Source organism: Stegodyphus dumicola, chromosome 5 (assembly GCF_044657685.1).
Source record: "Stegodyphus dumicola isolate Sdum_Otavi_A_Nest chromosome 5, ASM4465768v1".
NCBI lineage: Eukaryota > Metazoa > Arthropoda > Arachnida > Araneae > Eresidae > Stegodyphus > Stegodyphus dumicola.
Window position 1 is genome coordinate 229728989 of NC_140772.1, and position 25209 is coordinate 229754197.

General features: G+C 32.0%; 1 protein-coding gene across 1 annotated transcript in view; it reads left to right on the forward strand.

The window, feature by feature from the left end:
- The first annotated feature begins 226 nt into the window (after positions 1-226).
- The window catches only part of HDAC3 (histone deacetylase 3), a 54545-nt gene continuing 29562 nt past the window's right edge, over positions 227-25209 (forward strand). The window contains exons 1-8 of the mRNA XM_035359886.2: positions 227-488; positions 6436-6518; positions 9958-10100; positions 10270-10351; positions 14455-14511; positions 16580-16635; positions 19196-19329; positions 20309-20389. Coding sequence (XP_035215777.1) covers positions 428-488; positions 6436-6518; positions 9958-10100; positions 10270-10351; positions 14455-14511; positions 16580-16635; positions 19196-19329; positions 20309-20389 — 697 coding nt within the window. The 5' untranslated portion in view covers positions 227-427. The remainder of the gene's footprint in view (positions 489-6435; positions 6519-9957; positions 10101-10269; positions 10352-14454; positions 14512-16579; positions 16636-19195; positions 19330-20308; positions 20390-25209) is intronic.

Consider the following 25209-nt stretch of genomic DNA (forward strand, 5'->3'; position numbering starts at 1 on the left):
CATTGTTCTTTTGATTTCACAGTCACTTCACAATTTTTTAATCATCTGACCTTTTGTTTTTCATTTTAACCCTGTTGTTCTATAACGGAATCAAATGTTGCAAACTTACCTTTACTTGAAGTAGCTGAAATGTAGGAAAGTGCTGAACACTCCTCTGAATCCGATACGGTTGACATTTATATACGATTTTTTGCATATCAAATTTCACAAACAAAATTGGCTCTCCTTCGCACGACAGTGATCTTCGCCTGTCTGTGTTTGTCGTGTATTATTATTGAATTGGCAACGCTATATGTGGAATTTTGATTTGTTTTCAATTCGTTAATCAACATGTTAAGAATTAGTGTAATACAGGAGCTGTTTCTACATTTCCAAATTTTGTATGAAACTGGAACTAATTAATATTTGCATATTCGATTCATAAAATATGAGTTCTCGAAAAAGTGTTGTATATTTTTGGGACCCTGATGTTGGAAACTTTCATTACGGTAAGTATACAAGTTCAGTTTTAGTGTTGTACTCGTGAGTGTGATTTAATACTTCTTATATTATGTAATTTTTAGAAAACTTAAAATTATATGATTTAATTGTGGTTGAAATAGTATTTTTAAATATTTCTAGGTTTGTGTTATTTGGATAGGCATTTAATTTTCCACATTTTTATACGTAAATGAATATTAAGGAAGGAATTTTACGATCTGTATGCATTCTTCATTGTTATGAATAGACTTTTGCTGTTATATTTTTAAAGTCCTTGAAAATGATCCTGATTCCCTCCACGAGTCCTTTTTGTAAAATCGAGTAGTCAGTCTCATAAAGTAGTAGGGAGTTACCCATAAATCTTAATATCTTATGAAACAATGCTTCTGTTGCTTCTAAAAGAAATTCTTTATACCTAATTATATACACTTCATAAATATTCTACAACATGTACGACATTAATATTATTTAATTTTAAATTTATGCCAAACCTAGTAGTTGCTGAGCATCGGTGTGTACATTGGGAAGTTGGTGTGATATGCAGGAATTGAATTTTTGGTTAAAATTAAATTAGGAATTAATGTTTAGTTTAAAAGCAAGTATTGTGCATTTCAAGAGAATGTAATGCATATTTTGTTTGCCTTAATGCAGATAGTTTTGTGCTATTCATCTGAATTTTGGGTTAAAATTTACAGTACCCCTTAGCAAATCGTTTCTTTTTTAACGCCAAGATCGGTGCCAGCAAGGATCAGCACCAATTTCAAGATGGTTTCAATTATTCTGCCCGCTACACAAAACCAAAACAAGAAGTCGACTTGCACAAACTCAGTGTCCATGTGCACATCAACCTATTTTAACTTTAAAAAAAAAATCGGAAAATTCCACAAACCAAGCATTGTGTGGTGAATCTTTACATTATGGTAACTGAGCGATTTTTTGGCGAAAATTTGGCGACCAACCCTGCTACAGCAACCTGCTAGTTTTGTTTTGGACGCCATTTTGTTTTCATGAAGTAAAGGCATTTTTTTTTTTTTTTAATTTTAACTCAACATTTTTTCCAGCAATCTGCTAGCCGAATTACGTTTATACTAGAACTTTTATGGAACATAAATGCTTAATCATGACGAAGATTAGGTGCAAAATTGGGAGAAAGTGCAGAATCGCAAACCGCTTCCTGCGTTTTTAAGAATTGCACATACACGGTATCCATATACACGTCGACCTATTTTCACTTAAAAAAACATCCCAGAATTGCACAAAAATGGCCTTGCGCACACTCTTGACTTTATCTATGTACACATCGACCTATTTTCACTTAAAAAGTCAAAGATAATTGACAAAAATCCAATTCTTCTTACTCTTGTAAAAAGCGCCAAACAAATAAGTGGGCGATTCTGCACTTTAGCAGCGAAATTGTTTCTAAGTGCTTATTAGTTAAAATCACGATCGGAATTTTCCGGAAAATGTCACATGACATGTCTCATGATCTCTCATTTCTCTGAGATAAAATAATCTGTGATTTGAACTGTGTAGTTCTCAGATTATTGCTAAAGTCCTACCTAGTAACCTTTAACGCCTTACCAAAATGTTGCCAAACTGCCTGTTACCATATTCTAAAGATTAGCCCATTGTGTATTGTCTTAACCTTGTTCATGTACACATCGATCTGTTTTCACTTAAGCATAATCAGGAAGCTAAAACAAACTTAATGTTAACCAGAAAAAAATCTGTTGCTGTCTTAACGCACAGAGACGAATAAGTAACCAAAAATATACAAACAGATAAGAATAAATAACAAAAATTACATATTTCCTAACATAAAAAGGCTTTAGTGTAGAATTGGGTGCCCCTTCGATTGGCGACATTTTTTTTGAAATTTTGGCGATGAAACTTCACTTCTGGTTACCACGATAGTTTTAAATTTGTTTTAGCTTCCCGATTTTATTTAAATGAAAATAGATTGATGTGTACATGGACATTTTTAAGGCAGTGTGCAATGCCTAGTTTGTGCAATTCTAGGATTTTTTTTAAGCAAAAACAGATCGATGTGTACATGGACACAGATCTTATGCAATTCTTCGACTTTTTATTTTGGTTTTGTGTAGCGGCCATCTTGAAATTGTGACTTCCTGGTGGCGATCTTGGCGTCAAGAAAGAATCGCCAATAAACAAGGGGCACCCAATTGTAAACTTTTACCCATAAAAACATTAAACAACAAAACTTAACACACAGAGATGAATAAATAAATGAAATGTCTATTTTTTAATATACCGTTTCTCATGTGCATACGTTCACGCTTCTCACCACCATCTCCTCCATCCTCCACATAAGCAATTCACTTAAATTTTTAGTCATTCGGTTTCTTCCGCTGTTAGTGATGGATAAATACGTATAATAGCGTCCATCCCCTTACTTAGCTTAGATGTACTCAAATGAATGTATCCACATCAAAGTACAACACCAATGCACATGCAACCGAACACAGCAATTGAAAAGAATGGTAAGAATAAAAAAATCTCTGTCTATATGAAAGGGGATACTATTACAAAAAATAACCAAAAATCTCAATTTATCACAACATATTCCCAGAAATGTTGGTAATATTCCCAGAAATCACCGCTTTTTAATGACAAAAACTTTAGAAAAAAAAAAAAAAAAAAAAGATTCTCTCCAAGGCTAGCTTTGCCGACATTATCAACATTAGGGTTACCGAAAAGCCTATTTCATGCACTGGGCTTCTATATTTCATGAACAACCGATACCACTTGATGATTTTTTCAGACAGAAACCAAGGGGACTGAACTGAAAGATGTTTCAGACTGAAACTGTACAGTAAAGATCAGCCGAATTTTGTTTGTTAGATAATCTGCAAAGTAACAAAGAAGATTTTCTATTTTGAATGGGCTTATAAAAGTTTATTACACATGGGAAAAAATACTCAAAATCTTCAGTTCAGACCAGAAATGAATTATTGTTTCTTGTAGGTTTATCCAGGTGACTGCTGGTGAACCTCCCTAGAAAATTTGATATTCTTCAGAGTTAGCATAGATTTAAGGGCTTTCCTTGGGTTATCGCTAAGTTGTTGTTTCATTTATCGGCAAGTTGCTGTTTCATTTATTGCCTACTTGTTGTTTCATTTATGGTAGCCTGAGTAGCTGAATGTTATGAAAACCCTATTGTGACGTAATTGGTTGCGTGATTACAGTCAGTTTGAATCGCGAGAAGAGATTTGGAAACTGTGTGTCGAATTTTGAATAAGTATGTTGTTATTTTTGGTTTACATGGTAAAATGGCTGAATGTGATAAGATTAATTTGAAGTTTCTGTACGATTTAGAACGAAAGGGGGAAAAGCATTAATTGACTGGTGTGTAAATGAAGGTTTACTTACTAGCCATTATTAAGTGTTCTGTTTGTAGGAAAGAAATGTGTATGGTCGAACGTTGGAGGCACTATTTAGGATTTTTTTTTACTCTTATTTTTGTTATTTTATGTGGCAATGCCAGTATGCAGATTCTAGTTCAGATAATTTTAGGAAGCTTTTGGATATCTTTCAGAGTGAACCTCAATTCAATTTCGTGGATCTACTTTCTGGGTTGATCTTTACATTATGGTAACTTGGCGTTTTTTGGCGAAAATTTGGCGATCAACTCTCCTACAGCAACCCTCTATTTTTTTTTCCCGCCGCCATTTTGTCTTCACGAAGTAAAGACATGTTTCTTTTCTTTTTATCTACTGAACACTTCTTCCAACAATCTACTAGCCGAATTACACTTATGCTAGAAATTTTATCTAACAAAACTGCTTAATCATGACAAATATTCACTGCAAAATTGGGAAAAAGTGCACAATACCATACTCCTTATGCATTTTCCAAAATAACACATACAGATAAACCATGTACACGCCGACTTATTTTTACTTAAAAAAACATCCCAGAATTGCACAAAAATGGCATTGCGCACACTCTTCACTATATCCATGTACACTGCTTTTTTCTCATAAATTAGAAAAATTTCACGAAAATACATGACAATTTTCTCAATCTTTAAACCTGGTAAAAAGAACATATATGAAATTACCTGATCGCGAAAAAGTATTTACCCTTTCCAAATATGAACATTTCCACATATAAAATAAATAAAATATCCAAAACTTTTACCTCTAAATCATCTATTACATTATACACGTCACCAACGAATTCATACCGCAAGCATTACAAATACTTAGTATCAAATATTTAAATTATTTCCATGCACGTTTACTTCAACTTAAACATATACCAAATTCCTACAAACATAAAATTCACAAAATAACTATCATTTAATTAAAATATCACTAAACCACGTGCACGTCACGTCGACTTATTTTTACTTAAAAAAACATCCCAGAATTGCACAAAAATGGCATTGCGCACACTCTTCACTATATCTATGTACACTGCTTTTTTCTCATAAATTAGAAAAATTTCACGAAAATACATGACAATTTTCTCAATCTTTAAACCCGGTAAAAAGAACATATATGAAATTACCTGATCGCGAAAAAGTATGAACATTTCCACATATAAAATAAATAAAATATCCAAAAACTTTTACCTCTAAATCATCTATTACGTTATACACGTCACCAACGAATTCATACCGCAACCATTACAAATACTTAGTGTCAGATATTTAAATTATTTCCATGCACGTTTACTTCAACTAAAACGTATACCAAATTCCTACAAACATAAAATTCACAAAATAACTATAATTTAATTAAAATATAATTAAATTCAAAAACACTACTTAAAATATAAATGAGCACATACATTAAATTAATACATACATAAATACCCATTTCGAATTCATTTTAGTTACGGCCATGGGATCCAAAAATTCACGAACACTGTTTCACACGACACAGAATAAAGCCAAATACAAAATTTCCAGATTTTTTCCCGATTTCCTCCCTTTTCCGATTAAAGAACCGTAATTCGTCCATTAATATCACATGACATATCCCATGATCTCTCATTTCCCTCACACAAAATAATGCGTAATCGGAACTGAGTACTGCTCACATTATTATCAAAGTGCCAGGTAGTAACCTTTATCGCCTCCAAAATGTCGCCAAACTACCAGTTACCATATTGTAAAGATCAACCACTTTCTGGAGTTCTTATGCAAAATATCAAGTTGGTATGGGTGGACCAAGAAACATAAGGTACAATGAGACATTATTTGAAGTCATGCAATCAAAGAAAATATCAGAAAAGAAAAGACCATTTATTCTGACTTCTGAGCCACCTATGAAACAGAAGAATTGTAAAAAGCTGGTTTTGAGCCTTTCAGAGTGAACCACAATTCAGCTTTGTGGATCCGCATTCTGGAGTTCTTATGCAAAATATTAAGTGGGTATCAGGTTCTTCAAAATGCTGGACCAAGAAACATAGGGTACAGTAAGACACTATTTGAAGCCATACTTAGCATAATTATGTGGCAACAGAAAGTTTAAAATCCCTTTAAAGCCATTTTAGAAGCGGATGTCAAACATTTTCCACCTTAAATAAAGAAAAACTAATTGTATCAAATTATTGTTAAACTTAGCCAATCCGTCTCTGTGAATAACTACAGTGTGATTTGGCTGTCCTCTATTTGAGTAATTATGAAAAATATTGCAGCAGATTCACTTTTAAGATTTAATGTTTTTTTTTTTTTTTTTTTTTTTTTTTTTTCCCTCCTTCCCCCAGCTCAGTGATTTAAGTTTCAAGTTTCTGTTTAATATGTTTCTCAGTATGTTATATTTAAATGATCTCCACATAAGTTTCAGAAATCATAGTTCATTTCACACCATTAACTCATATTATCTGAAATGTAGTTATTAACTTAATGAATGCTTAATTCTTATATGCTGTTAAAATAGTAAATCCTTTTTTTTTTTTTTTTTTTTTTTTTTTTTTTTTTTGTAGGTCCTGGGCATCCTATGAAACCTCACAGATTGTCAGTTACTCATAGTTTAGTATTACATTATGGCCTGTACAAAAAAATGCAGGTATGATATAATCTAATTATGATTCTTATTTCTTTTGATAAAAGACTATCAGGTCAAATGTTTTCAAGAATTGCTGTTCATAATAGGTAACTGCCGAAATGAGTATAATGGTTAACTCTGCTGGTTGTTGTTTGGGCATGGGTTGGAATCTTGTTAAAAACATGAATCTTTGTATGGCATGAGGGTACTTAAAATACTGACAAAATTAATATCCTTTCAAGAGATTGATTGATAATTGGGAAAAAGATGGAAGAAGTGACCCGTGGATCGGTCTCCCGTGTGTTCTGTGTCAAAATTTGAATAAAGCTATACAGTTACAGCTTTGCCTTTACAGGTATTGGTGAAGGTCTGGCATCCTACCTTCGTATTCTTCTTCTGTTTCTGATCAATACTGAGAAATGCTTTTTTTTTTTTTTTTTTTTTTTTTAATGACTAGTGACAAGAGATGAAAGATGGTTGTACCATTCTGACACAGAAAGAAAACTGGAGAGCATGGCATGGAAACAGTGAATTTTCCCAGTTCCACAAGTTCAGAATCTACACATCTACTGGGGAGGTTTGGGGCACCATTTGTTAGGGTAGAAATGAACCACTGTTTATTGATTATGTGCCATATCAGGGTTCATACAATCCTTAACTGTACTTGAAAATCCTTAAGATTTTTGGAAGCAGGTTTTTTTAGTCCAAAGGGATTTGAATCCCGAAGGACTATTAGTTTCGTTTTGGCATTTTGCGTCGGACGGATAAATGTCGGTTCACTTTTCAAACTGTTGCCATAAAATGTTAGAGTCCTGCATTATATTTGAAGAAATTAAATAATGAAAATCTGCGTAAATGTATGTATATTTCTCACATTGTCATAAAATAACGGTACATAGAGTCATCGAATTTTGAATAACGTAATCTTCCAACGAATATGAGCATGTGGAAGACCAAATTTGAAATTTGAAATCTGTTTTATGATCGATTTCCTATTTTTTAAAACTTTGATGAATTTTTGATTAACAGACTCGAGGATTTCAAAGCGAGCAATGGCAACGTTGTGCAGAAAAAACATTTTTATCTCCAGCGCGTGAGTCTCTGTATCGGAAATTCTAAAGATATGCTCGTTTTAAAACTATTTTGCGATATTGCTGTTGCACTGGATCTTACGGTTTAAGTGCGAGGAACATGATATTTAATAAAGAAAGGTAACACACAAAATGTTAAAAAACACCCCTTTGGACGTAATTTAAAATCTGAAACATTTCAGATTTTTTTTTTTTTAGGCGTTTACGCATGCGCATAAAGAGAAAGTATAACCACATAAAATGAAGCAACTTAAACAACTTACATTGAAAGAAATGTTTAATAAAGTAAACAAATAAATATTATGCTTCCTTTTTTTTTTTTTTTTTTTTTTTTTTTTTTTTAATAATTTTGATATCCTTTAGATCATAATTGTTCTTTATTTCATAAATTACGGTTTCATATTTTTAATTTTATAATTTCTGCATGCCATCTTACCAGATTTAAACTGATGATCTATAATCCGGAAAAATTGATTAATCTGGAATCGCCGAAGTCCCGATGAGTCCGGATTAAAGACTTTTGACTGTATTTGAATTCTTTCCTACTTCTTAATGTAAATGGTGAGATAACTCAATTTTTTTGGGCACAAGGTCCTACTCAAATGAAATTATTTCTTTTTTGTGAATGAAGCATTCATAAAATATTACTTAAACAATAACTTTTCCCTTTTGGGATAACAAGTCTTTTATTATGCGATGCTAAATTTAGTGACATAAAAGACATGTTGATGATTACAAGATCAATTCGTATACAAAATTTTTTATTTATAGATATCCCAATTTTTCAATGATTCTCTCGTAAGGAAATCATGAGTATATTCTCAATTGAGAAATATTTGAAGAAAAATTGTATACCTCCTTGTTACTACAGCCTCTGCTTATAAACATTGCTAAGATTATCGATAAACCATCTAGGCACACAGTCTTTAAATCTGTGGCAGTCCTAACAGTGATCATTTTAGTTTGCTTACAATGAGAAGAGCTCCAAGTAAATTGTGTTTAATCATATTTTCTTTTTTGCATATAAATGTTAACAATTTACAGTTGCTCTTAATTCTTTCATCATGAGAAGAACTTTGAATATTCCATGTGTTAACATATTTTCTTAAAAAAAATATATATATATATCATATTGAATTAACTGGAAAGAGTGCAAGATCAAGAGTAATAATAGTAAGTAAAATATATCTTTCAAGTAAAATATACAAGTAAAATATATTTTTCAAGAAAGATATATTTTACTGCATATGAATATAGGAAAAAGTACTTAGATAAAATTACGTATCAGAGAAAGCATTTCATAGTGAAAAGTTGCAAGTGAAGGAAAAGCATACTTTATAACAGCCATTTCAGTGGTTTCAGATTATTGTTTGTAACATCACTGATTTATTTTCTCTTGGGAAGAGGAACTGATATCGATTAAGTGGTGGGTTAAGCAACACATCCTTTATAAAAATACAGCTGTTGACTGGAAACAGTTTTATGAGACATGTATTCACTGTATTTAATCTGACAGCCAACTAAAGAAATAGATGAGCCTGGAAAATGGCATGGGTGTAATGAAAATTTGTTCATATTAGGAAAATAACAAGCTAGCAGACTTACCAAGATATTGGATTTATGATGGGTTATGCTAAGAAACTGGTAAATCCTTTCTCACTGAATTTCTGAATAGGGAGGTAACCACAGTCATGGCCCAAAGTCGTCAACTGTGTACAAGAGGGACTGACTATTTATTCCTGTTGCGAGCATCTAAAACAGATATATTGGAAAAAGCATGTTGGAGACATTTTACTCTGAGCCATAAATTTCGTTTAATTGATCCAGTAACAGCTGCTCAAACACAAAATGTTGAAATGCTGTAGCACTCTGCCAAATGTTTAAATAAAAATTAATAAGGCACTGTTTGCCATCATCGTGAATCTTACTTGCGACTGATGCCATATTAAAAGTAGTTGCGGAAACATGGCTTTCGTAAACATATATGTGAGAAGTAAACGTGAACTTGGTAATTAACCTGATGCCAATATGTTGTTTAAAAAATAGATGCCATAATAATGTGGAAGTATTGAAAAATTTACTAAATTCATGATGCTTATTTCTAGGTACATTTCTTTGTTCTGCTTATTAACCGCAACATGTATTTTAGCTGGCATTCAATGCAAGTCATATGGATTATTTTGCATTAAAAAAAATAAGATACGTAATTGAATTATATTGAAATTAAATTCTATGCAAATTTTATGTCATGACTTTTATTATGAGGCATAAATAAAAAGGTCAAAACTGATCATTGGTAGCTACTTATGATGCTGAAACAAAAAACTGTGTTAAAAAATTATACTAATAATTATTTATTTATTATTCAGGTTTACCGCCCATATAGGGCTTCTGCTCATGACATGAGTCGTTTTCATTCAGATGAATACATTGACTTTCTGCAGCGAGTGACACCACACAACATACAGACATTCAATAAAAGCTTGAGTCACTTCAATGTTGGAGATGATTGGTGAGATTTTAGGAATTTTTTTATTTTCCCCCTAAATTTTTATTTGTACTGGCAGTTTTTGCTAATTAATTTTTTCCATGTATTTGAGGGATAATTGAAAATAATATTTTATTTAGTGTTAAATTTATAATTGTTGTTGTGTGCACTTATTTTTAAAATTTTCTTTTAGTCCTGTGTTTGATGGACTGTTTGATTTTTGTTCGATGTATACTGGTGCTTCCTTAGAAGGTGCAGTTCGTTTAAACAACCAGGTATTACTTCATATTTTATTATAAAATGCATTTTAATGTTTTTAAGTGCATTTATCTTTAGAGACTTTGTGTCATAATTATCATATATTTGTGACAGAGTGATCATACAATTCTGGAAAAGAACTATTTGTTATTTTGTCCAGAAAATTTGTGTAATTTACATAGATGTAAATATTGATTACTGTATTTATTGCATGCCACCATCACTGCATGTATTTTCATAGCAACATAAAATAATATATGAAAGGTCTAGACATTGGTTTTTATTAGAAGCTGTTTGGAAGAAAGACAAGAAGTGGGGGCATGACGTAGGACAATATCTAATGAATCTAAACAGAATGCAAACTGCATTTTAGGTTGATAATATATACATAAAAATCAGAGGAGCTGAACAATAAAAAATTTTCATTTGCAAAAATTTTATAATTTCGCTATGGGTGAAAATATATTTACAGGTGCCCGTTGGCGAAAATTGAAAATTTTTGGTAGCACATAGATACCGAGTTTGTGCAATTCTTTGAATTGTTTTGGCTTTGTGTAGCGGTGATTTTTGGAGCAAAAATTGCCGCTACAAAGAATTGCACAAACTCGGTATCCATGTACACATCCACCTATTTTCACTTTAAAAAACATCAGAGAACTGCGCAAACTTGTTATGCGCCCTTGACTTTGTACATGTACACATCAACCTGTTTTCACTTAAGAAGTCAAAGGAGCAGCCAACAAAAAATATATAATCTCAGTAACCTACATTTTGAATCAAACGGTCAAGTAACATAAAGAAGGAAATTCATCTTAGCACTACACAAAGGAAATATTCACTTACCTTATTAAAAAATTTTCCTGTCTTCAGTGAATTAAAATTCCTTATCAGCATCCAAACACTTCCTAAAATTATCTGAACTAAAACCTGTAAACTGGCATCACCACATAAATTCACGAAGATAAAGAGTCAAAAATACCCTCCATAGTGCCGGTATCCTCCAACGTTCCACCATACATATTTCCTTCCCACAAACAGAACATTTGTAATGGCTACTAAGTAAGCCTTTTATTTACACATCAGGTTAATTAATGCTCTTTTTCCTTTCATTCCAAATCATACAGAAACTTTAAATTAATCTTACCATATTCTACCTTCTAAACCACAAAACAAGCAATGTATTTCCTAACCAACACACACCACAAGCCCTTACAAATCTTTTCCCATTCAAATTCACTGCAATCATGCAACCATTTATGTCATAAGAGTTCCTTAACATTCAACTACTCAGGTTACCATAAATGAAACAACTTCGCGATACTACAAGGGGCATCCGTAAATCTACTCTAATCTCGCTATGTTATTTGGTATATCTCAAACAGTACAAAGCAGTTTATCTGAAACAGCTTCCTTAATCAAATTCTCATCTCTGATATACTTCAAAATGTAGCATTGTTTTCTTCTCATTTTATCTTCATTTTTAACTCATGCCACTGTAATGGAATAGTACCCTTTTTGTACTTGCTATGAGATTAAACCCATCTCAGAAAGAATTTCAGTTTTAAAAAGCATTTATTTTTTTAATGTAAATAAAGAAATATTAAATTGTTATAAAATACATGATATCATTTGAAGAAACAATTTTGAATGCATTTCATGTTAATATTATGTTATTTATATTTTATATATTAACAGTTATATTTACTAAGTTAAATATTTTTATTTTCTATGTACTTTAAGAAGTCTCATTTGAATACTTAGAGTAACCTTTTTTCATAATGTATATGTTTATATGTATGTATTTTTATTTTTTTGCTAAGAGATTGTTTTCACATACTGCTTTAAAATTAATTCTGAAGAGAATTTTTCATGGCGTCTGTACAAACGTATGTATGTACGTGCGTATCTCGCATAACTCAAAAACGAGTAGCCTCAGAATGTTGAAATTTTGTATATAGGACTGCTATAACATATAGATGTGCACCTCGTATTTTGGTTGCAATCGGCTGCACCAAACGTATATAAATATATTTATATATATATATCCACTCTGTTACCCGGCTCAGTGATCTCAATTTCTTTACTCTTGTATGTTTGTAAATTGTACATTTTTTGCTTTGAAAATGATTGAATTATGTTGTTTTTATCTTCCGGTTAAGGCTTTTATGCCTTTAGTGAATCTGTGTGCAATATTTTTAGAATTATCAACAATTTTAAAGTTAAGACACAATAACACGCCGAATAAATACCAATTCAGAAGTCAAACAACAAAAATCAGCGTTATATTTACAAAATTTTTTAATTTGTAATATAACGTAATTTGTAATATAAAAAAATTTTGTAAATATAACGCTGATTTTTGTTGTTTGACTTCTGAATTGGAATTTTAAAGTTGTTTAAGTGCCGCTAAGCCTTTTTTTTCTTATGGCGGTCATTGATTGTTTACATTTGAAACAGCAGACTAGTGGATTTGTTGCCAATCTAGAGAAACTTAGCTTCGCAACAACAAAGATAACGCCTTCATTTATTATTGCCAATTAAATCATGCTTAATCCTTTCTGGAATTTTTTCAAGGAAATAAGTGTTTAAGATTTACTTCATAATTTTTAATTGTAGATATTTTGAGTTTTTATGTGTTTTTGCCTTCTCGCGAAGTGAGAACTGAATTAATTGAATGAGAAATACTCAATCGTCTGTGGAAAAACTGTTTCTTTTTTGCTTTGTTTGCTTAATTTCTTTTATACATCATTCTAGCTTTATTATAGTATTTGAGTAGAACATGTGGCAACGATTAGATAATTCTATTCTTTAAATGATATAAATTTTGTGCATTATGAGTTATAATATGAACGAAATATAATACTGTTAAGTGAATTTAGCGCCAGAGTGTCATTATGGTAAACAAATACTAGAGTGAATTTTAAAGAATGCATTTATTCTATTGTGGTTTATGCGCTGTCGGCAAAGTAGATTTAGTTCAATCCAATAAGTTTAAATGAAATGCAAGAAAAAATGCGTATAATTTAATATTCCATACAAGGAAGTCATGTGATATACACATCAGTTTTTTTTTTTTTTTTTTTTTTTTTTTTTTTTAATGGTCGGGCACTTAATGGCCATTAGCCCTGCACAACTACAAGGGTGGAAGTGGTTGCTATTTTATTTTGGAAGCACCTAACAGGTGGCTACCATTGCCTTCTGTGAAGGGACAGACAGTTACAACCATGCCTTCTTCGTGATTCGAACCCAGACCCGTCACTGACCACAATATCAGTTGGGCAGCATTTTTATTTTAGCCTTTAAGATAAGGAAATTCTGTCCGCCTGAACTCTAGTGCAGATAAAGAGCTCTGAAAGCAGTGCCTTACAGATCCAGGGAGTAGGAAGATTTTGGTCCAACTTGTTTCACTGAAGCATTACGTACTATCTATGATCTTTTGCCATTTTTCAGGTAGCTTCATAATTCCGTCGGTGTAGAACTTCTGTGGTTTGTTGTCAAGAAACTTGAAGAGCTGCTGAGTGATTTTCAGTGGCTCTTTGGTTAGCCAATCTTTTACCATCAAGAGAGTTTTGCAGAGACTGAAGAAAATGGTAGTCAGATGGTGCAAGGTTTGGGTTATATAGTGGATGCATCAAAACTTCCCAACCAACTTCCATCAATTTGTTCTAAGTCATTAAAGATCTGTATGGCCATGCATTGTCATGATGGAACAAAACTCCTTTTCTTTTGGCCAATTCTGGTCGCTCTTTCTGTATTGCTTCGTTCAAATAGTCGAGTTGTGCACTAAACAGGGTCAAATTGATGGTTTCGCTAGGTTGCAATTTATGTGTCACCCAAACATTAAGCTTCTTTTCATAACCTACTCTTTTCTAATGATTCCAAACTGTCATGTGATTGATGTTTAGTGCATCTGTCATTTGCTGACAGCAATAAGCAGCTCAGTTTATCAAACAATGAGTTTAATAATAAGTGGCGGGTATCATATATACCATTTTGTACTTGCTGAGTTCTTCTTTTATATCTAATAGTTTGGGTAGATTTTGAAACTGAATTTCATTTTCTGTTTATTGTTCACATTAATGTTTTTATATTTATGTATAATGTTTGTGTCAATTTTTAGTGTTGTGATATTGCTATTAATTGGTCAGGCGGACTGCATCATGCAAAAAAATTTGAAGTAAGTTTTGCTTTCATTGCATTAAAGTTGTTAAGTTGCACTTAATGTACTCCCCTTAAATTTTCTTCATAATATAATCTATGGTGCTGTATCTTTCTGTTTAAAGTGGAAGAAATGTTTGTGTCTTGTTTAATGCAGATAAAGTTGTTAAGTTGCACTTATACATACTCCCCTTAAATCTTCATCATAATGTAATCTGTGGTGATTTATCTTATAGGCAAATATAAAATAGCATTTTATTTATATTGCATGGAATGTATAACAACTCTGTTTAAAAAGAAAGAAATGTTTATATGTTGTTCATTGTAGAGTATCTTATTTTATTACTTCTAGGAGCAGTTTAACTCTTCTTAACTTTACCACTGATAGTTCTTTACTGTTTACATTTTTACTCCTGTAATTTCTCTAGCTTACTTTTCACTGCGAGTATGATTCACTATACACATTAATTTAAATTAGTGAATATATTTACTTGAATGTCTTTTACTTAAACATTCTTTCCAGATGCAAATTATGTATGCTTTGTCATGATTAAATTATTAATTGTGATATATCCTAGTAAGGTTCATAGAGATTTTTATTTTATCTTTCGTACATTTAAATACAGTTAGTTATCAAGGAAGATTCAATTTTTTATTCATATGACAAACTATTCTATTTCTTAATTCTTTAATTTATTTATTATTGTGATAGGCAAACATTTATTTTTTAAGGTATTTTGTAGAGACATTAGGATATTTTTGGACGCAGGTAAGATGAAAAATTAGCAAATGCTGTCGCCGGAAATCGAACCACGGATTTCTGGAATACCGGCTCAGCGTGCAGAACCACTACACCATGAAGGCACGCTAGTAAGGCAGGAGAAATACCTTATAATTTTTTGATTATCTGCATTTAGTAGAATTGCCTCTTTTTTTGTTGCATTTTCATGTACACACATGCAGCAATAAATAAACATATGTATTTACATACTACATATATGTTTGAGTACATGTAGATTTACATGCTTTATAATTTAACAGTCATTTTGTCAAACAATATCTACTGGCTGTAAAAATAAAAACTATATGGAATTTTTTTGCCAAAAAAAAAATTACTTTTTTCTTATAAAATGCTTCAGCTCTTTATGATTATCTGTACCCCCTCTTTTAAAAAATATTAATGAAACAACATTCAGTATTGCCAAAATAGTGATGCATCAACCCATGCCATCACCAAAAAGTATTTATGTGGCAACACAGTTTTGCGCACATGGTGCAGTCTTCCTAATTCAACTATTTAATGGAGCTGTGGAGTTTGCTGAGTTATGAAAAAGAAAGTATCTTATTACTTCAGAAATATGGGAAAGTCCAACAGTAGAAAATTGAAGAATATGCATTCCATAAAGTTGTACTTCTTAAATAATTGAATTTTATGGTAGTGATGTGTAACAAACTGCAAGCAAAGTGTGTGCAAGTTGCAAATTTTTCTTCCCTTTTTTTAAATAAAAACATTTTGCTGTGTACTTGAGGAGAACAACAGCATGTGCAATGCCAACTTTGCAATTCTTTGATATTTTTAAGCGAAAATATCAGAGAATAAAAAGTAAAGATTTTTTTTTTAAATTTAAAAAAAAAATTTTTTTTTAAGGTAAATGTTTTATTATGAATGTTTCTTGCTTTTTAAATTTTATTGTTTGCTCTTTTTTGGAATTCTTGGTGTGAACCATTTGAAAATTTCAAAATGGATGATGCCATTCATGTATGCATGTCCAAAATTTTAGCAATTTTTTACAAAGGATGTATAGATAATGAGAAAGTACCAGTGCTTCTTTTTATTTCTATGAACATAACACTATTATTAACTGTAAAGATAGCCAAAACAAATGTTTTTCACCTATTCACAAAGTTGCAAATGAGTTGCTGATCTTTAATAGAGGTGCAGATAATCAGAAAGTAATTATGTGCAGTTTATAAAGGTATTTTTTCTCTTCTCTGCAGTTGCTATCTAAATGTTTGTGCTCATGTAACAAATCTCTTTGTTTTTATATGTATATGTAAATAACATTGCATTGAATTAACATTCACAGGCTTCAGGTTTCTGCTATGTTAATGATATTGTGATTGCCATTTTAGAGCTTCTGAAGTAAGTTCAACTTTTTCCTATCCTCTCTTGAAATAGATATTAGTAACATTATTTAAGATATTCCATGACAAATAATAAAATTTCAAACTCTGCATTATTATTACTTTTAATGCATTTCCTATGTGTCTGTTTTTAATGTACAACTTTTATTGGAATAATTTATATTTTCTTGAACACCACACTATGATGTTAGAAACAATATTCTTTTTGAAGAAAACTTTTTAATTTCGCATTTAAAAATTTATTAAATTTTTGGAACTATTTTACGCAATGTTACAAAGTATTAATAGTTTTCACAGTTGTGATTTTTGTATATGGTTTACAAATTAGTATAGATATTATATTATATATTATAAACTTGGTATATTATAAACTTGGTATATGTGATTTATAATGTGTATCTGCATACAGTAAAAAAGTCTAAATCCGGGCATCCAATATCAAGATTGGTCTATAATCTGGACAAACAGCAACTCCTTTTTTTGTGCATTTGATGTCTTTTCATAATAAAACATATGGAGTCCTGTTTCATAATTTTACTTCACTAGATAAAATATTTTTTTATACTGAAGAAGCAATCATGTATTAGCATAAATTTGAATGATCAATAATTTGGCTCCATAGCTGTCGCTTTGCTTGTGCTTTCTCCCATTAGATTATGTTCTGTCCAAACATAAATGCAGGTTTTCATGGTCACTCACACTGTGTTACAGCTGATTCTGGCATGATTTCCATTTTGAAACATAGTGTTTTTATTATTTATTTCTGTTCTCGGCAAACCACAGGTAATTAAAATCAGAATGGGAAGTTTATTTTAGTAAAATGTAAAATAATGTTCAGATTACTAACATTTTTGCAACGTATTGAATGTACTGCATAAAGTTTTTGAACTTTTGTAAAAGCAGTAGAAGTATATGGAAAAGTGTACAGTTTACTAGAAAAAGGAGATTCAAGATGAAGTATTTAGTTTTTAACAGTGCATAACTGAAGATTATATGTTATGAAAAATCAATTAATTTTAATCAGTTAACAAATATTAACATAGAAGAAATAAATTAATACAATTAAAATTTATAAAAAGTAAATTACCTAATAGAATCTTCTATTCTTTATTTTTGATGTTTGTATTTAAAAATTTTAAAATATATTAAAATAATGCTGAAATTCATGAACATTTTTACAACTTATATGTGTGTTAATAGAAACTGGAAATCACTTAAAATTTATCAGCAGTAGTCTGCTAGAAAAAAGTAAAATTATCTGGGATATGGTTAAATTTTGCTTTATAATGTAAATGTTACTAAAAAAAATCTGGCATACAAGCAGCTTTTTGCAGCAGAACTGTTATTATTATGTTATCAACAGTGTCAACTTAAAACATTAATAACAGAGAATCCTTTAAATCTATCACATATTTCCTTAAATACTTTAAAAATATCAGTAAAAGCACAAAATGAAGTCAGCATTCTTATGGCCATTATTTTTTAACATTTGAGTCCAATTTGAATCAATTACCCAGATCAATGGGTTTTTCCATTTTTCCTTTGGCAGCATTGGCAAAACTTATACCAGGTATAACATTAGCAGCATTTTCAACATTATTTACAGTGGATTTTGGCACAATATTATTATCACATTAACAGCATTGTCATTCACATTTTTCAGATTAGCATTTTTATATATTTTAGGAAATTTGGAACATCCACAATAGTTTGCAGTATGCCCCATTTGTAAGCAATTGCAACACATAACTTGACTACCTGAAACTTGAAAAAGAGCCTCCTTCATGTGTAAAGGTTATAAATCAAAATCGCACTGCTTGGCAACTTAATCCTTTACCTGATGACATGTGTGCCTTTCAACAATTCCTATACTGTATTTTGATCTCATTTGGCAATTTTACTTTAGTTTAAAAATATCATTCTATAATATTTTGATAACATTAATCAACTTGCTGATCACAGTAAGTTGATTAATGTTATCAAAATATTATAGAATGACGTCATTATTGACGATTAGTTAAATGATGTATTTTCCAGTGTTTTAATATACAAATGGGCAGGACTTCAGCAATACGGTAACAGTATCAAAATCAAGCAAATTATCAGATTAAAGCAACACCTCCTATAGATTCACCTCATTGTGCAGAATATATTTATTTTTACTTCAGGAATTTGAGTATGTAACCTTTAGCACCCCTATTAATTTCTTAATTTTTTCCTTCACTTTTCTGAAAGAAACCCTTACCCCGCCCCCCCCAGAAAGGAACGCAGACTTGTTTTACCTTATTTTTTTTACCGTTGATGATCTTGATTTTTATTTTCAATCATCATCATAATGGTAATTAAAAAAACTTGTTAAATTAATAAATTAACTATTTTTATATTATCATTTTGAATTTTCTCTGTTCTAGTTTCTATTCATGTAGAAAGAGTAATATGTTTGTATGCATTGTAGTAACATGATATTATTGCTTGCGTATTTTACTATAATATTTTTAATTGTTTACTTTTAATAACTTATTTCACTAATTTTTTTTTTTTTTTTTTTCCCCCATCAGATTCCATCCCCGCGTTTTATATATAGACATAGACATTCATCATGGTGATGGAGTTCAAGAGGCATTCTACCTTACTGATCGTGTTATGACCGTTTCATTCCATAAATATGGAAATTATTTTTTCCCGGGAACAGGTAATTTTCTTATGTATTTTAAATTTGTAATATGTATATAAACTTTGAAAAATACTTAACTTTGCAACAGTGATTTAAAGCACTATATTCACTGTGTAAATTTTATGCCATATTGTTACTAACCTAGGGAAATAACACATTACCAATAATGTAAATTCTAACTCGGTGATTTATATGACGTTACATGTATGTATGTATGTATACCTGCCTATTATTCATGATACAGTTTTTTTTAATGTTATTGTTGTGAATCAAGTTGTTTCACAAAATGATCAAGACCGAGTTCTAAAAAATTGTTTTTAATCTGTAATCTTTTTTTTTATAATAATTAAATTTATTTATGTTCCATTCCTACTAAAGTGCCATTATTTTTCAAATCTTTAATATTTATTGATATTTCATGGCAAAATTACAATATTTAGTACTGTCTACTGCATCCATTATGGTGAATGTTAGATATGATGAAGGCCACAGTACAATTTTTTTTAATGGCATAATTTTAGGAGCTAAGGTTCACATGTATGAATGTATGAAAAGCAGATTTAATAGGCTGTTGAACCTGAATAATTAGAATGCAATTGAAAATCTGATATTATCAGAGTAGAAATTTTTGAAAATTTACTTTTTTCTTTATGTATTTTCTTTGCATATTATTTATATACCAATAATTATGTTCATGTAAACTTTTGCTATGTGTGTAAATGAAGTTAACTTTTGTAAATGTTTGAAAAGATATGAAATGGATCTTAGTTTGTTCACAGTAGGAGTGCTAGAGTGTTTTTTTTGGGGGGGGGATGTAAGTAACATATTAAATATCAGAATAATTATAAAAGTAGTCATCCTAATGATTGATTTAATATGTTTTGGTCAATTTAACCATTAATATTTCTCATATTAAATCATAAATATGTATTAATATATACTTATTGTTAAGTTTTATTTAATATATAGTTTGATGTTAATTATTTCTCATTTACAGGTGACATGTATGAAATAGGTGCTGAAAGTGGAAGATATTATTCAGTAAATGTACCTCTAAAAGAGGGCATTGATGATAATAGTAAGTGAATTCGAAATTGTTTTTCTTAATCTGAATGCTTGTATTTAAAATGTTGTATAAGTTTCATGTGTTGCAGAAGCTTTTTGAGGAAAAAATATCTTATTCAGCTAGTTAGGCATGATTTAATACATCAAACGTGACTGTAAGACATGCATTTGTGAATAATAAAAATGAAATTTGTTGCAAATTAAGGAAAAGACTATACTGCATTTTCATGGGCACCTACAAAAATGTTTCATGAGGAGAGAAAGAATTGAGCAAATAAACATGTCAGTAAATTTTAATTTAATTTCACAAGTAAATTATAGAGTACACTAATTGCATCAATAACATATTTTAAATAACAATAAAATAAATTACAATAAAATTTAAAAAAAAACTTATTTGATTCCAGTTAGGGGAGATGCTCCTAGTTTACCTTTATGGATACCCATGTTTTTGTTTCATGTTTCATTCAGTCTTGTTAAATGCTTTCAAGACCTTTTTTAACACATTTAGTAGTAATGAATGAGCTCAGCTTGCAAACAAATAACATGTCAGATTTGGCACATATGAGCTAAGCTGATGTTAGCAATTTTTACCTTAAAGGACAGAAATATTGGGTCTGGGAAAAGGTTTGTGACGTTTTTGGTATAGAATTCAACTGCTTTTCTTATAGTGTAAAATAGAATTTATTTAAACCATATATGCTCCATTATTATTGACAGTGTTTCGCTGTGTTTTGGGTAGAGCCATGATGAACTTCTGTGGTTTCTGGCTAAAAACTGAGTCAAGTGGTTTTTAACAGGCCTCTAATGAAACCAACCATTGAGAAAGTTCTTCAGAGATCAGAACAAGTGATAGTGACGATGGTGTTATGTCTGAACTATACATTGGGTCCATCATAACTTCCCAACCAAGCTCTCATAATTTTTGACGGGTCATCAAAGAAGTGTGTGGTCGGGCATTGTCATGATGGAAGACAGCACCTTTTTTATTATTCAATTCAGTTAGTTTTCTTTCTATTGCCTGGTATAATCTCTCTAGTTGTTCACAGTACAGTTGAGAATTAATCATCTGAACCAACTGGAAGTAGCTCATGGTGGATGATTCCTTTCAAGTCCCACCACACACACAGCAGCACCTTATTCAGCATTAATTCTGGCTTCACAACAGCTTGTGATGGCTTTCCATTCTTTATCCACAATCTTTACGCTTGCGGTTTTCATACATGATCCATTTTTCATTTGAGAAATGGCTCGAGTACATTGTGTTTCAGCAGGGCATCACTCATGTTAATTTGGTTTAGCATGTTTTCGCACTCATGCAAAACCCAGACATTGAGCTTCTTTTTGTATCCAGTTTTGTGTAAATGGTTCAATACAGTTTTGTAGTCAATGACCAGCTTCATACCAGTGTCAACACTGCTGATGTGCTTATCTTGTTGGACTCTTGTAAGAATTTCACAACTTTTTCAGCGATTAGATGACCAGAGTATGACTCGTCTTGTACGTCAAAATTACCAGAACAGAAGCAAGTGAACCATTTCCTTACACAAGATTTTAATAAGGTACCTTCACCGTTCACAACACAAATTTTTCACAAGCCTACACAGCATTCTTCCCTTTGTCGTAATAATATTTCAAAATGTAGCACAAGTTTTCCCGTCTTTTTTCCATTGTCAAATGCCTGTTTAAGAAAAGATGAAAGCCAGTCAAGAATCCATGTAAGAAGAGATGAAGCACTTCAAGAAAGGATTGAAACAGGTCAAGAGGAAATGAAAAGAAAAATTACCTGCAGAATAGATGCTGTCAAAAATAAAGTTGGACACGCTGAAGAAAGCGTTTCTTCTGTCGAAGAACAAATAGAAGGGAGAGTTTCTGCTGTGGAGCAACGAATCGAATCAAGAATTTCTGCCTTTCAACAACAAATTGATGACAGGTTTTCTGTGGTCGCCAAAGAATTTGATACTTTGAAGAAATTATTAGCGATGGTAGGGAGCAATAGTGATGCTTTTAAATTTTTACTTGTGCGTGCTCGTCCCTCTCTGAAGCTATCCATGTATGATGGGAAGACCTCCTAGCAAATATGTAACATACAATTTTCCATAGTGGCAGATGTAAATGGATGCGTTTCCCAAGATAAGGCCTGCCATCTTGCCACTACTGTGAGAGAAGACGCTGCGGATATTTTTCAAACTCTTCCAGTAAACCAGAGAATAGACTTCGAAGCTCTATCTGTCACATTGGAGAGAAGTGTTTAAAAGATTACAGGAAGTTTCAATTAAAATCCCATCAACAGAAGCCCACAGAAATTCTCCAGGAACTTGCCACGGATGCTGAAAGGCTATCTCATCTTGCCTTTTCAGAATGCCCGACAGAAACAAGGAGAATCTTGTTCCAGCAGTACTTCATAGACGGCATCCGAGATTCTGAAATACAGAAAGCTGTACAAATGGTGGATGCCAAAGATTTAAAATGCACACTAGTGTATATCATGAAATTCGAGGTAGCCTAGCAAGCAACTCATAGAGACCGCCACCCAATCAGAGCTGCATAAGTCTAGGAGACAGTGGTTTAAGTCACTGCTCGTCTAGATGATTTAACCTGACAACTCAGTGCCTTGAAACAGAATATTAGTAATAAGAAACCGACCCTAAAGTGTTGGAACTACGGTGCTGAAGGGCACATACAAAGAAACTACAGAGCATGGATGTTAAGACCGTTCCTAGCAAGAAGAGGGAAACTAATTAGTGGCCATCTCATGGGTTGGAAGTTGCCAGATAATGAGAAGCCGCATTTGAAAGAGCTTCAGATTTCTGCCATGAGTGGCTGCAGTAATGGACTCTTCACCATGGGACATATCCTTGAAGTTCCTTCAAAATGACGATCAAGACAGGAGCCAACGTTACCATCATTCGAAAAGATTTCGCTTAATTGGAAGATAAACTTATCTGTATCCTCTGGATTGTTTCCAGTGAGAAAATCAACATCGACGGAAAAGTAAACATTAACATCGCATTTGGAAGGGCCGCCTACCATCACATGGCAGAGATTACAGACCCTTGCATACTCGAATTGGATTTTCTAAGGAAATATAATTTTTCCTTAGACCTTTTAAAAATAACTATCTTCATTCTGCGGCTGAGGATATTATTTGGAATTAAGGATGAAGGAGTCAAATCTGTCCACAAAGTCATAGCTCAAAATGATGTTACAATACCAGCAAGAGCACAATTTTTACTTCCTAGATCCATAGAAATTCCAAGAACTGTAACAGCCCTAAAGGAGTACTAGTAGCCTCAGCTCTTGGCGACCTATCGAGGACCATTATTCTGATGAGATTTGTCAATGTAACTGACAAGGCAAGATTTATTAAGAAAGGTGAAGTGGTTGTAGCATGTACTCCAGTAACCAGCGTTAAACGAAATAGTGTCACTCCAGAATCTGTGTTTTCAGAGAGCATTATACTGGAGTTATTGCAGGATGCACAATTAAACGATAAAGAGAGGAATGCTGCAGAATGTGTCATGCAAGATCTTCAAGATGTTTTCTCTCACTTATCTTCTGACGTGGATCGAACCAGTTTGACACACCATAGAATAAATACCGGGGTTCATCCACAAATTGAGCAACATCCAAGATGTCTACCGATTGCTAAACAGGAAGAGGAGGAACATGGAAGAAATCAATGTCATCGAGCCTTCAGCAAGTCCGTGGACATCTCCCATCATCCTGATCAGAAAGAAAGATGGTTAACTAGATTTTGCATTGACTGTCGTCAGTTAAATGAGGTTATGAGGAAAGACAGCTACACTCTTCGTAGAATTGATGACATTCTAACATTCTGGACACTCTTTCTGGAAGCTAATAGTTTTGGACACTTAATTTAAAGAGTGCATATTGACAGGTAGAAATAACATCCTAATGACAGAGAAAAGACTGCATTTACTACTGGACAAGGACTTTGGCAGTTCAGTGTAATACCATTTCGACTATGTAATGTGTCAGCAACATTTGAACGCCCCATGGAGACTGTGTTGGGATGTCTTTCCTACAAAGCCTGTCTGATGTACCTCAATGACATCATCATCATCATGAAAAGTTTTGAAGAACATCTAGAAAATCTTAGAAAGAAACTGAAAGAAGCCAACCTAAAGTTAAGTCCTGCCAAATGTAAATTATTCAGACATGAAGTAACTTACCGTGGACATGTTATCTCTGCTGAAATTGTGTGTACGGATCCTGAAAAAGTGTTAGCAGTTAAAAACTGAAAACATCTCGAAAATGTTTACCAGGTGACAGAGAAGTTTCCTAGGGCTTTACACCTACTATAGAATATCTGTGAAGAACTTTTCTTCCATCACAAGATATCCTTGTACATGCTGACAGAAAGCAAGCAAAAGTTTTTGTGGACAAAAGAATGTAAGGATGCATTTAACAACCTGAAGGAAGCTTTGACTTCTGCTCCAATTCTGACGCATCCTCAGCTCCACAAACCGTTTATTCTCAACATGGATACGAGCAGTGAAAGTGCCAGTTCAGTTTTGTCCCAAGAAATAAATGGCCAAGAATGTGCCGTGGCATACTACCAAATGCCTGTCTAAACTGGAGAAGAATTGTTAATTAGCTGCTGTTGTTATTGTTACAAATTCGCTGGGAGATCAGATTAGTTTTCTCTTTAAATGCATTGTGAATTGTGTTCTAGTTAATGTATTTGTGTTCTACTGATTATTACTGCTCAATATTGTGAGCAAGTATACAAATATCTCTGAGAAAAATTCCAGTGTTTTGTTATATTTCTTATGGTAAGAATAAATTTTATTAACCTTTTATTGGACT